At 36.1% G+C, this 12,857-nt stretch overlaps 1 protein-coding gene across 2 annotated transcripts; it reads right to left on the bottom strand.

Moving 5' to 3' along the window:
* Window positions 1-2,309: 2,309 nt before the first annotated feature.
* Window positions 2,310-12,545, bottom strand: LOC104236879 (CSC1-like protein HYP1). Of its 2 annotated transcripts, none has more exons than XM_009790922.2 (11): window positions 12,359-12,545; window positions 11,245-11,649; window positions 9,364-9,516; window positions 7,783-7,846; window positions 7,487-7,696; window positions 6,545-6,730; window positions 5,602-5,900; window positions 5,219-5,495; window positions 4,385-4,660; window positions 3,113-3,346; window positions 2,310-2,690 (listed from the first exon to the last, which is right to left on the bottom strand). In XM_009790922.2, the coding sequence occupies exons 2-11, from the start codon at window positions 11,523-11,525 to the stop codon at window positions 2,523-2,525; spliced, it is 2,148 nt and encodes a 715-aa protein (XP_009789224.1). In that variant the 5' UTR covers window positions 11,526-11,649; window positions 12,359-12,545; the 3' UTR covers window positions 2,310-2,522. The 2 variants fall into 2 exon arrangements, with proteins under 2 accessions (XP_009789224.1, XP_009789223.1); XM_009790921.2 differs by having other exon boundaries at window positions 12,270-12,447.
* Window positions 12,546-12,857: the final 312 nt, after the last annotated feature.

Raw genomic sequence — 12,857 nt, 5'->3', positions numbered from 1 at the left:
ATTTGGGAGCTTCATTTGCCTAACCCTAGAGCCGCCCTCGTATAGATAACTAGAAAAAGAACAGAAAAGAAATTCAAGAAAGAGCAGTTTTGTCACTTGCAAATGGAAGGACAAAGAAAAACGGTCTCTCCAAAGCGGCCAACCAGTAAGCCAATGGTCTTTTAAACTTCAACATAAAACTTAGCAACCACTCCGAATTCCAATTTTTATCTTCTCTTTTTGTCTTTTGGTATTATGTTCGATAAATGCGTTTATTGAGAGATTTTTGGGAAAAACTCTTATGTTATACCTGGAATATCCCACAAATGTAAGTTAAAAGGAAAAAAAAAATTACGGCATCGAACTTTTTCACTGTCGTTTTTGCTGGTAGTTACTGCAAAACTGTAAGTCCAATCAAAAGGATCATAGCACCCTTTTTTGAGTCAGAAGATCAAACAAATTGCACGGCTAAAATTTAAGTTTATGGGTTCAGAATTTTAATCGTTTTACAGTAATAGATTCTAAATTAATAATGTATATATATTCAATAAATTTTTAAAACAAATATAGAGTTCGAACCAAAGATATTGGATTCCGCCGAACCCGTACCCGAGATTCTAGCTCCGCCCCTGAATTGCACAGTGCAATGCCAAAACTTGCCCTTAGTTGGATTTCTTCAAATCCTTTGCACCAAATTTCTTCATCCAAATTTCTCTAACAATATTTTTCTTTTCTTCTTTCTTTTAGTTTCAGTTTCGCATTCCGCAATTTTTAGCTTCACATCAATTAGTAATATAATCTTCTAATAACCATTGTCAATGCCAAAACCAAACAAAACAAAAAAGGAGAAAAAGATAAGAAATAGCCTTCTAACACCAGTCTTGAACAGAAATGAATTTCTTTTTCCCTTTTTTTTTCTTTTGGCGTCAGACGCCTAAAAACAACCAACAAAGGCAAAACGAAAAACAGCTATAAAAGGTGACAAAATGTCATTGCGTCCGTTGTGCTGGTTTTGCTTATTTTGCTCGCTGCGAAATGGCCGTAAAACTCCCACTAGTAGTTAATGCAGAGTGGAACACCTTATTTTTAACCATGGAGAGGTGTTCTCACATGATTGGATTTGTCTACTTTTATCTAGAGGTTTAAGATTCAAGCTCTAAGAATTAATCTTTTTTTTTTAAAGAAGATAGCCTTTTTTGAGGCCATTATTTAAATTCTGTCCCCGTTAACTTGGTGCTCTAAAATTTACTTACAACAAGCAGAATTCATCCAACATTTTAAAGGCAAAAATTAGCCCACTGGGTTAACGGGGATAGGGTCAAAGAGTGGCTTCAAGGAAGGCCATGCGGTACAAATGTTTCATGAATTATTACTTTATTAGTATAGAAAAAATGAGAAAGAAGAGTAGCTAATTTTTAAAAATCAAGAAAAGAGATGTCAACGGCCACTTTAAATCCTCCACGTGGAAGTTTCAAAACAATCAAGAACACTTCTACTTGTGACGTAACTTCTCGTATTAGTTCATTATGACTAGTTTTTTCAACCCCTAACCTATTATATACGGTCTCCTTGACTTCTTCCATCTGTTTAAAGCACACACGCTAAAAACGTCCCACTCAAAGTAACTATATAGGAATCAATCAGCAAGAGAAGAGACCATATGTCAAATGATCAGCAAAAGGTCGGATTAACTCGGACAATTAGCGAAGCCAGAATGGCAAGATATAGTAATTTTTTTTATAAGATTCCAACAAGAAGGCATTAAAAGAACTGAAGCCAAAAAAAAAAATCACATACAAATGGAGGCGTCAAGCAAGAAGAGAATATTTAATGCAATTATCAAACAATTGACCAATCAAGTAACTATAGGGAAGCATTTGGTGTTATCCACAATTTGGCACTTTCTAGTTCGTCCGTATTAAAAATACAGACTATGAACATTTCAGAAGGATCAGGTTTTCCAGTTGGTTGCCAACTTTAATTAGCCATCTCCAGTTAGTTGTTGCCTACCTTGCATGCATCGTGAAGATTCTTGATCAAGTCTCTTGTCTTGACAATAAAAATACCGTAAAAACTTGCCTCAGTACACCTTTGGAGAATTTTTGAATTACTTGTTTCTAATTCTAACGACTTAAAGTATATCAATCTAGCTTGAAAAGAACAATTTTCTTCAGGCATGAACCCGCCTCGCAGTAGGCAGCAGAGAACCAGAGTTGGTCATGGAAAACTGAAAAGAATATAAGCATGTGAAAAACAGCCGTAGTTGCACCATCATGGTTTCAAGGTACATACCGCGCAACGTCAACTAGAATATGGTGTTATCCAAAGTATCATGCAAATCTCAAACTATATAATTTATTACTCGAGCTAAATCATTGAACAATCGCACAACTAAAAGATGGTGTTATACAGAGTAGCAGATTGAACTCAAAACTACGTATTGGTGAGTCCCATAATCAGATCATCTTACAAACCTGTAAAATTCACATGTTTGCCAACTAAAAGTATGACATAACTACAACTAGCAATAGCTCAATTACATCCTAAGTATCAGCTTCAGAAGTGCGGAGAAGGGGAGCATTGATACTTTCACTATTTCCAGAATATCGGGCACGCATTAGTGCTGGATCTTGATAAGCTGTGGCTAATCTATCATGAAAACTTGCCATTGTAGGATCATTTTGCTCCTCTCTATCCTTTTTTAGCAAGCTCTGTAGTGTTTGTGGAAAGGCAGAAAATGAATCACTATACACGTTAGGAAAGGACAACACACGTAAGGAGCCAATAGAACTTTAAGAACTGAGAAGACTGCATTAAGAATCAATCGATCACTATGGTTAAGAATCAATCACTTATCAGATTAAGTGCCAGTACTGTTTTTTTAAAATCACTATACATTAGCAAAACACAACTAGTTATCACAAAGTAACCGAATAAGTCAATTGCTAAATTGAAAAGTTTGTCAAGTCCACTCATTTCTCTTAGGGCACAAATAGGACGAACATATTAACAATGGCTAACAGAAAAGAAATAACTTCTGCACTAGTTGCTTACTTAATAACTAAAAGGATTTAGGGGAAAAACCTTAAAAAAACAAGAGCTAGATAACAAGTACAGAACTACGCAGATGTACCTCGACAGAATAAGACTTGAACATAGGTAGGAAACGTCTCCGGCAATAGCTGTTGAACACAAGAGTAAGGATTGGAAGGGGAACTATTAAGCTTGAAGCAAGAGGAAGTTTCTTTAGCCCAAATATTCCAATGGCTATAACATGCATCAGTATCAAGGAGAAGATCATCGAATCGTGCACTATAGGCCACAACTTTCCACCAGTCTCATACTTGGGTGCATAAACATTAAGCAGCTGCTTGGAAAAATAATAGAACATAATCAATGCCAAAGCAAGGCCAATAGAAATTTTGGTACTTCACAAAGATCTCTCCAACAGCCAAAATAAAACAAGTAATAGTAATTTTCAGGCAGTCAACTTGGACAAAACTCTTAAAACAAAGAACTCTGAGGTCCTAAAAAGTCAAGCAACCTGCTCCTCTCTTTAATACATACTAAGTGACTCCTAATCATGACTTGCCCTGACATACAGCACACTAACAATAGGTTTTACGGAGTTTTTCAGTGACCATATTGATGTAGTCGCACCTAATAGAAATAAATATATGTGTCCTCTCTCTAACAACATCTTTTTGATGAGGTGGTCACATAATTTAACATGGTACCAAAGCAGAGCATGTAGAAGTCATGACTTCAAGTCTCACCGCCTTCAGTGGATTTAAATTGAAAAGAAGGAAATAACTAGCACTGAACTTAAAAAAGCACAAAATAAGGTGTAAGGTGATCCAAGAGAACATAAAGCAACTGAAAACAATATGCTTCAACCTGGCATCATTTCAAAAGACAGAAGATCAAACCTATAGGACTAAAGGAATGATATAAAAAAAGAGAGGGAATTTATTCATATTAAATAAGTATGAAGTAGAAGAACCCAGATTCCAAATGAACAAATTCAAATTTGAAAAGGATCTTCCTTATTCTTGAAGAATGAGGGGCAAAGGGATTGATCAAGAAAGATCTTTTGTTCTTTTATATAAGATCGAGATTGGATTCGCATATGTTTGGTAAAGAGAATAATCTTATCCTTTGAGAATAATAAAAAATGGACAGTGTTCAATTGGAACATGAAAATGTGACTAAATTGGTCCTGACCTAGTAGGAAAACTAATCCATCAACTCTGAGAATTGACATAAACATGGCATGTTACAAGAGGAATATTTGGTAAATAATTTGAAGATCTCAACATTCCATTTTCTCTTTTTAATACTTCCTAGTTCCCAGAATATAGAATTCATCATTATGTACCCAAAGAATCAGAAGAAAACAACCAACCTGGTTCCGGTAGATGAGATATCCCAGACAGTAGTAAACCAAGAGGAATGGCAGAATTAGGGGAGCGAGGAAGAAGTATGTTATACCAAGGAGGCCAAACAAAAGAATCCTGGGAATCTCACTGTGGTAAGGAACTGAAGGGACCTCAAACTCATCATCAAATTTCCTACAAATATTTCTCTTTATAAAATTGAAAATGAGGGTCGTCAGACGAAAAAGTTCTGAAGAAGTGCTGGTCCATCCAGATGTAACCACATATGCAATAAAGAAAGTTGCCTGCAAGAACAATAGGAAATCAATCTTCTCTAGTAGTAACTGCTGATTATTCAATGAGTATATATCATTCAAACATTGAACATTTGTCATCTTTCCCATTAGAGTCATTCAGCATAACAAATAGTACTAAAAGAAGCATGTCAGATCCATAATACACATATGAGGTGTCAGAATTTTCTGCCTTCCAATTAGCATTCTACTACATTTCTTTCCTGTTTTGTCTGAATTGCAAGGACTTGCAGCTTATCCTCTCAACCAGGGCATAGGTTTGACTGGCACACTTGGTTTCTATCTTCTCTTTGTTAAACAGTTCTTATCTTCTCTTCACCCAACTCTTTTTGTAGCTTAAAAATAGTGGTATCTTATTATGGTTGCTTGTCAAAGTAGCTTGTTTGTCCCAAAAGGCTCCTTCCATTTTTCACTCAAAAGTTGATAGCAATTTAGCCAAAACCAATAGATTGAGCTACCCTTGATATTGTACAAAATGTCGGAACACATTTTAAGGATCAACTTCTTCTGCTCCAATAAGACGATTGACATAATAACTGAAACACTCACCTGTCCAGGAACTGCTACAGCTAATACAGCAGGTATTTTCTTGGGCTCAAGAAAAATTTCAGCACGATAGAGAGCTGTTCCGGAGAGCACATTTGCAAAGAAAATGTTCCATATAGTAAACCACAGAACTTTGATGCATGCACTTTTCTCTATCTGGCTCAAAGCAATGTACCCTTGTATGGATGAGAGCATAATCATTATGGATGGAACAAGATATAGAAACAGCTGAAGTACAAGACTAGGAAGATATCCGGTAATCACTTGGCTAACAAATGCTCTGCAAGGGACATTAACTTATTTTACCACCACGCAAAGACATCAATAAGTATAGTAACATGCTCGTTAAGCAGAAAATTTCCGAAGTATTCAGTTTTACCACTTACATTCTAAGTAAACCTTTCAAAAAAGGAAACCAGGTTTCCAACTGCTCAAGATGTGTAAGCCCTTGGACGATTAAAACGGGTATAAGAAATAACACTGTAATGAGGACACATGCTACAATGACAACCAAGTTGCTAATCCATCTCTTTAGAAATGATGCTGAAAAGAAAGGCCAATACACATCCTCTGGATCAGGAGCTGGCTCACTGACCCATTGTGTGGGATTTACACCTTGCTGCATGTGTATAGCTGCAGCTGCAGCAAAACGTGTCCTGAAAGATACAAAGGCAGCTCCTACCTCCTGTTATATAAGATATGCATAATTAATTGAAGACAAATTGATCCCCAAAAAAAAAAAAATTGAAGGCAACCAGACAGTTGTGAAGCCTTACTTAAAAATAATAGGATGTAGATGAGCATGAAATATAACATTGTTACCCCACTTGTGGGATTATACTGGGTCGTTGTTGTTGTTGTTGTTGTTTTAGAGACCAACAAATTGGAAACAACTAATTTTCTTCTATCATTTACCTAAGGCTCTTTGTTACAACATATATGTGAAGTAAGCAATAACATGCGGGTGGTGGAACTGCTTCACATGCTCCTTTTGGAACTTCTGTCACATTTTGAATTCGAAATTCTTCAGCAGGTGTTGTTGGTTCCAAATGCTCTCAGGATTTAGCAAATTTATCGGCTGGACGAATCACGCAGTTTAATTACATAACTTGGTTAAGCTTGCTTCTAAAATGCATCTATGACCAGCTGCACTTAAATTCATACTGTTGAATGTATTGATAATTCTATACACATAAAGAAGAGTAGACCCTCATGTAGACAAAAACTAAGTACTAAAAGAAGAGTGCTAGCCATGTCCAGATACAAATTCCGTATTGTGAAACATACATCTTGCGTACAGAATAAGAATATGTAAATCCTGAAGATTACCTTTCCCAGAGTTGAAGATTGTTCGGCCCTTACATTTTCTTCTATATCTTCTAGCTTCTTTTCATAGTGATCAAGTAGATCAACTCTGTGTCCAAAAAGACCCATGAAACCAGCACGCCTGGACCTTTCTTGATTAGGGTTTGCTGATTTCAATCGCACGAGCCTTCTTAACTTATCAGCATTTTTCTGCACGAAAGATTGGAGAGCCCGCCACAGCAAACAACAAATTGGTCAATATGTTCTGGCTTCCAAATTATAGTTCCGTTTGCACTACTATTGTGGAAGACTCGGCTTCACAGCAAACTCATATAAGATAATGACAGATCAAAACGTCATAAAGTTTAAAAGTATTGTTCCTGTAATCACTTCATTTTCAATATTGCATTCTACATTCACGTCATTTCTTTTCTTGCATGTTGAAATTTTTTTTGTCCAGTGCAATATCAAATAATGCATGATAATATGGACCCGTGAAGTACAACAGAATGTGGAGTGCACATAAAGATATTACCTAAATGGGACGAAATTTATTTTGAGGAACATAGGGCTTAATAATAGATGAATGCATGTCATTCACCAATGTGTTTCCGCTGTATCATGAATTGCATTCTACCATGCTTTATCAGATAAAGGTATAGTCAAGAAACTTCAGCTACCTTATAAATAATAAATAAATAAAAAAAGCAACTTCAGCAATCGAAAAAAGAGCATTGGCTGGGCAAGAATAAGAGGGTACAAGCACACACCAACCTCTGTTTTAACAGGCAACAATAAGAGGGTACAAGCACACACAACTGTTGTTTAACGTAAGGGAATAATAAAAGAAATATGCCAACTCAAAAGGGAAAATATCACTAGCAAGTGATGACAAACGGTAAATGAGAAACTACACTATCATAACTGAAGTTACTGAATTGAAGTTAGAGTGGCTATCATTCTTACAATGAGACCTTGTAGTTTGCTTGCTCGCCGGACAACCCAGTGTGAAAGATATGTTGTAGGATAGTACTCCGTGAAGAAACTTTCAACTGTTTCACTGTAGCTTCTTCCTGATGAAACTGGTATACTTCGAACTAAAATAGTAAACTGATGTGGATGAGGTTTTGATGAATAAAAGTAAGAAACTCTCTTTGATGAAATATAGTCATACTCCTGGAAATTAGGTGGCATCTCATTGTAAGTTGAACTTTAGCAATGATGAACAAGAAACAAAAGAAAGAATGTGGCAAATCACTTACAAAGTAAAGAAGATAGCAGACCACTGCCGTGAAGATATATACAGCTGAGAAATGAATCCATAACCTTGAAAGACAAAACAAATAACTCTTTCAGAATTTAGTTAAGTGCCAACTACCAATATCAAATTATTTGTCCAACTCATCACGTGATCCTCTCTCAACTTCCATTAGTAATTAGTAAATGATTATAGATACATTTAGTTCAAGACATTGACAGCATAACAATGTTGATGTATAAGATGCAGCATAATAGGTGTGGAGCTGTTACTGAACACTCTGATACACTCTGATAACGATGTTATTCTTTGAGGGACCCACTTTGAGCATTCTGTAGATAAATATCGTATAGCTTCAAGTGTCTGAGCATAACTGGTAACCAGGTGAGAAATTTAGGATGTATGTGATTGATGACATGCAATCTGCTATCTTGAGCAGAGCTGAAAGAAAAAGATATTTCTTATGACCAAGAGAAAACCTAACAGCTGACAAAAGACGATTTAACACAACAATATTTAAGCCATAATTCGCTCGCACTTTTAGAAGAAAGCCAACAGCATAACTTTTACTTTGAAGGCTGATACTCATTAACCCTCTAACAATGTCAAGAAAGCCACTTAGTGTAAGAAAGTCACTTAGTATTTACTTCTAGCAGAATCCTAATGTGTCTCTTTTTATCACTTCTGCTCCTTTTTTAATTAAAAGGGAAATGCTTGATTTCTTCTTGCCTGGTGGTCATTCACATCATTTTGGATTAACGTCATCTGTATCCTGTACATTTATTACAAAACCAACCTACAAGAACAATTTTTCTTAGTCTATCAGCATTTCCTAAAGGACTAAACACAAAATCGCCACCTAGTTCCATGACCATTTCTAAAAATATAGGCTAAACTGGCTTTTTCAGCACACTACACTCTCGTCATTCTTTATTTTTTTTAAGAAGATTCTTTTATAATTCTTTAGAAATTGACATCCAAATTGAAAAATCAAGAAATATGCACAAGTATCAAGGGTACCATAAATTCTGGTGAATGATGAGTTGAATGTCAAAGCGATTTATATCAGGCTTTTGCATAGTGGTTCTCAATCTAATTTCCATTGTTGGTATGGTAACAAAATGCTTCCTGTTAAAAACTTATACATTCATGGATACCAAAGTCCTGGACTCTGCCACACCACTGTTTGAGCAGCATAATATCAAACGACATCTTTTAGCTACACTTTGTTACTAAAAGAAACAATATTTTCACCAAGACTATAAACCGAGTTGATTTCAGTTTCATGGAAAGACAAGAAATAGGGCAGCCCGATACACAAGGCATCACGCATTCACGCAGAGTCGGGGGAAGGGCCGCACCCCAAGGGGTGTGATATAGACATCCAACCCTAATACAAGCATTAGTGACTGCTTTCACGGCTGAGAAAACTATACCGTTGCTCCAAAAGACAAGAATGTGTTCCAATTTTTAAACTGCCAAAAGGTCGGTTTTACTTTCACCATGTCAATATTCTATGTAGTGAGAGAACCTCTATTGACATCATAGTTGAATAAATTTTAGGGTGGAACATGAATCTGTTTACCTGTTTGATCCATCGTCAACATTTGATATAGTGAATGATTCCAGAGACTTGTTGGGCAAGTCAAAAATATCAAGACTTAGTTGTTTCCCCATGTAATTGATAGGAAGAAGAATGAAAACCCCAACGACGACAGCAAAGGCAAATACTCTAGCACTGTTGAGATATGGGAAACCAGATTAGCTCAAGACAATGCAATCAGGTAAAAGAAAGTAATGAACCAGATTAAGATACAAAATGTGGGGTTCTGATTTTGAATGAATACTTTAATGTTAGTTTTGCAATATTCGAAGCATAGAGTTGTTTTTTTCCTTTTCTTCAAAATAAGGTGTTAGAAGTGTTAAGTTGTTAAAGTTCGATATTGTCTGATATTGAAAAACTATCACCTATAAGAAGGTGCTTCCTGTTACCATACTAATCAAGCAACATACTCTGCTGATTTCCTCTTATTTCTCACAGGGATATGAAAGCATCTAAGGTCTTGGTGGAAATTTAAAGACTCCATCCGTTTTAAATTAAATGAGGTACTTTCCATTTTAGTCTGTTCCAAAATAAATGACACATTTCTACATTTGGAAATAATTCAACTTTTAACTCTTCATTTTACCCTTAAGGAGAAGCTTTTATAACCACACAAATGCCGTGGCCCCACAAAGCTTTTACCCCTTAACACCACAAGTTTCAAAAGTCTTCTTCTTTTTTCTTAAACCCTGTGCCGAGTCAAACTACCTCATCTAAATTGAAACGGAGAGATTAGCTTTTTGACTTACCAGCGAGGTTTTATGCCGCCTACCAGCCAAATTTCTATTTTCTTTTCATAGTTTGCTGCTCTCACTTTAGTTAACCTTCCCAGTAGATATGCTCCCCTTACCACCAGCCAGCAATTTCTTTTTCTTTTTATTTTTCTTTTTTCTTTCATTTTCAGTATCCTTTCGGCAGCTATCCACTTTTATCAATACTTTTTCTCTGATTACCAAAGTGTTTTGACATTTAAGTTGTTCTACCAAACAGAGAACTAATAGGAGGGCCATTTGTCTTATCAATTTTTCTAGGAGAGAATTGACAACTTTTTGAGCTACTTTTCTGGCAATTGTTTTAACGATAATAGTCATGCCACTTTCTGGCGACAAAGTAGCTCTTGTGTTCCCATAGTAAGCAAACTCAAGTTGGTTTACCATCTCAAGTTTGAAGGGCGTGTTAGAATTTTCAGTGGTAGTGTTAGAAGGTAGAGTTAGAATGAGAGCAAAGTTGGTATATTATATGTTATCACAGGGTGAACAAATATCGTATATATGGTATATTCACATTGATAAATAGGTATATCTTCAACTCCATATTAATCAAGAAACGCATTTGCTTTCATAAAAGTAATCAAGTAACGCGTTTTCCTAATCTCTTCAGTATTTCTCACAGTAGTCAACACCTAGTCTCCATGACACACGCAATACTAGTCAACACCTAGTCTTTTTAGTAACACGTACAAGTTGCCAAGTTACTCAGCATCACTGTAGTTACAACATATGCTGCACCGTAGAACTACAATGGGAAGGGTAAAAAATCACTTCAACATCCCCAACATTTTTGGGGAAGGCAGACAACAACATGGACAGTGATCCTAGGCCCATATGTAAACTTTAGAATAACCTGCCAAACATTTCTAGCTAGCAAAATCAATGGTGTATTGCACCAACTCTCAGTAATATGCTTTCTTTCCTATTCTACAACTGGGAGGTTTTATTGTTGAACAACTACTCTAACAAAGGCAAAACCTGGATATAAAATGCAAATGTCACTCACTGGAAATAAACATACTGTGTGAAACAAAAGCTATAAAAAATATATTATTCTTGTCAAGCCTTCATCATGAAACAGTGCTGAAGTAACCTGAATATAAAAATGCGCATGAAGACAACGCCATCCAAGCCCGAAGCAGACAAGAGCTCTGCTTCTGAGAGTTTCCATGCCCTTGTCACCCAACCAGCAGAAGGCAACAATCTTTCCAAATTGAAATCGTTTGTTTGCTGAGATTTCCCCTCAGCAACCAAACGCGGTGCATAAACTTCAGCATTTCCTGGCTGCTTTCTCAATATAGAATACAATGTGAAGAAGAGAAAACAAAGGCCAAGATTGATTCCAACAGAAGTCAAAAGTGCAGAGAGGATCATTCCTTAAATCCGTTCACTGAACTGTCTGCTTACAGCATGAGAGCTTCAATCCAACAGCATCAGAATACTAATGGCACAGAGAATAAGCACTCATGCACGCAGTTTATCACAGCTTCTAGATAGGCTGCAAAACCATGAAGAATCAACATTTCAATTCAAAAGTGTGTAACTGATTACCACAACAAGGGAACAACTGGAAATACAGCCAAGATATAACTCATGGATGTAGTGAACTAAAAAAAGTTGGTTAATATTTCAACAGCTAGTTAACAAAGCTAACCAGTTAGTTAAACTAGTGATTGGCGGGAAAGTTAGTTATAAGAGGCGAATATGGAGGATCTTTTTTGCTAGTAACACTGAGATAATGGTACTTCTTCGATCATAAGAGCTACGAAGCTCCACCAGTATAAGGAAGGAAGCTAGACTAAGGAAACAGGCACAAAATGGTTTCTTCTTCCTTGGTCTCTCTCTCCTCTTCTTATTCCTCTCCAAATCTCTCCTCTTCTGTCAATTCTCCTCTTTCCTTTCCTAAATTAATTAGACAGGGAGTTATAATTGCCAATTAATTAGATAGGAGTTATAATTGCATCCTCCAATTGGGCAGCATTCTAATTGTTCATTTCAATAAAGCTTCCACTTCCTTCTTCAATTTCTTGTTAATTGAGATAATTATAGTATATGTAGACTTGAAACATCACCATTTGCTTAAAATATACAAAGGAGAAAATAATTAAAAAATAGTACCTGATAATAGAAGTTACGCGGTAACAGGGATTGCACGCAACGTAGTAAATGAAACCCTAATGAAGAAGATAAGAAATTCAAGCTCAAACCTTTACTAAAATTATTATGAGGAACAAGGAGGATGCCGCACGAAAAGGGCGAGCAGAGCAGGAGCAGCAGTGAGTGAGGTTTAAGTAACCGACTGGAGATAGATTTTGGACTTTCATTATAACCGACTCAAGTGTCTCCAACGCCATTCTTACCTAACTTTCCATTTCCCAATTCCGTCACTTCCCCAAAGTGGAAACTTCACTAGTTTGTCACACTTTGCAATTAGTCCCTTCACTTTTACTTCGCAGCTATGCTATCCGTTCACTTTTAGTTGGCTGATTTTTGTCCTATGTGAATTACTTTTATAAATTCAAGAAAAATAAATTTTTTCTATTTTTTATAATTTCGTAGATTTTTGTAGCTTTTTGCTAATTGATTGCATTTGTCTGCGCATGTTTAATTTTGTTTAATTCATAAAAATACAAAAAATGCATTGCATTTGCATGTAGGACTCAATTTTACATTTTTAGATTAATTAGTAAATTAATTTGTTTGACA

The sequence above is a fragment of the Nicotiana sylvestris genome, chromosome 2 (assembly GCF_000393655.2).
Source record: "Nicotiana sylvestris chromosome 2, ASM39365v2, whole genome shotgun sequence".
Taxonomy (NCBI): Eukaryota; Viridiplantae; Streptophyta; class Magnoliopsida; order Solanales; family Solanaceae; genus Nicotiana; species Nicotiana sylvestris.
This window is presented reverse-complemented; position numbering and strand designations above follow the sequence as displayed.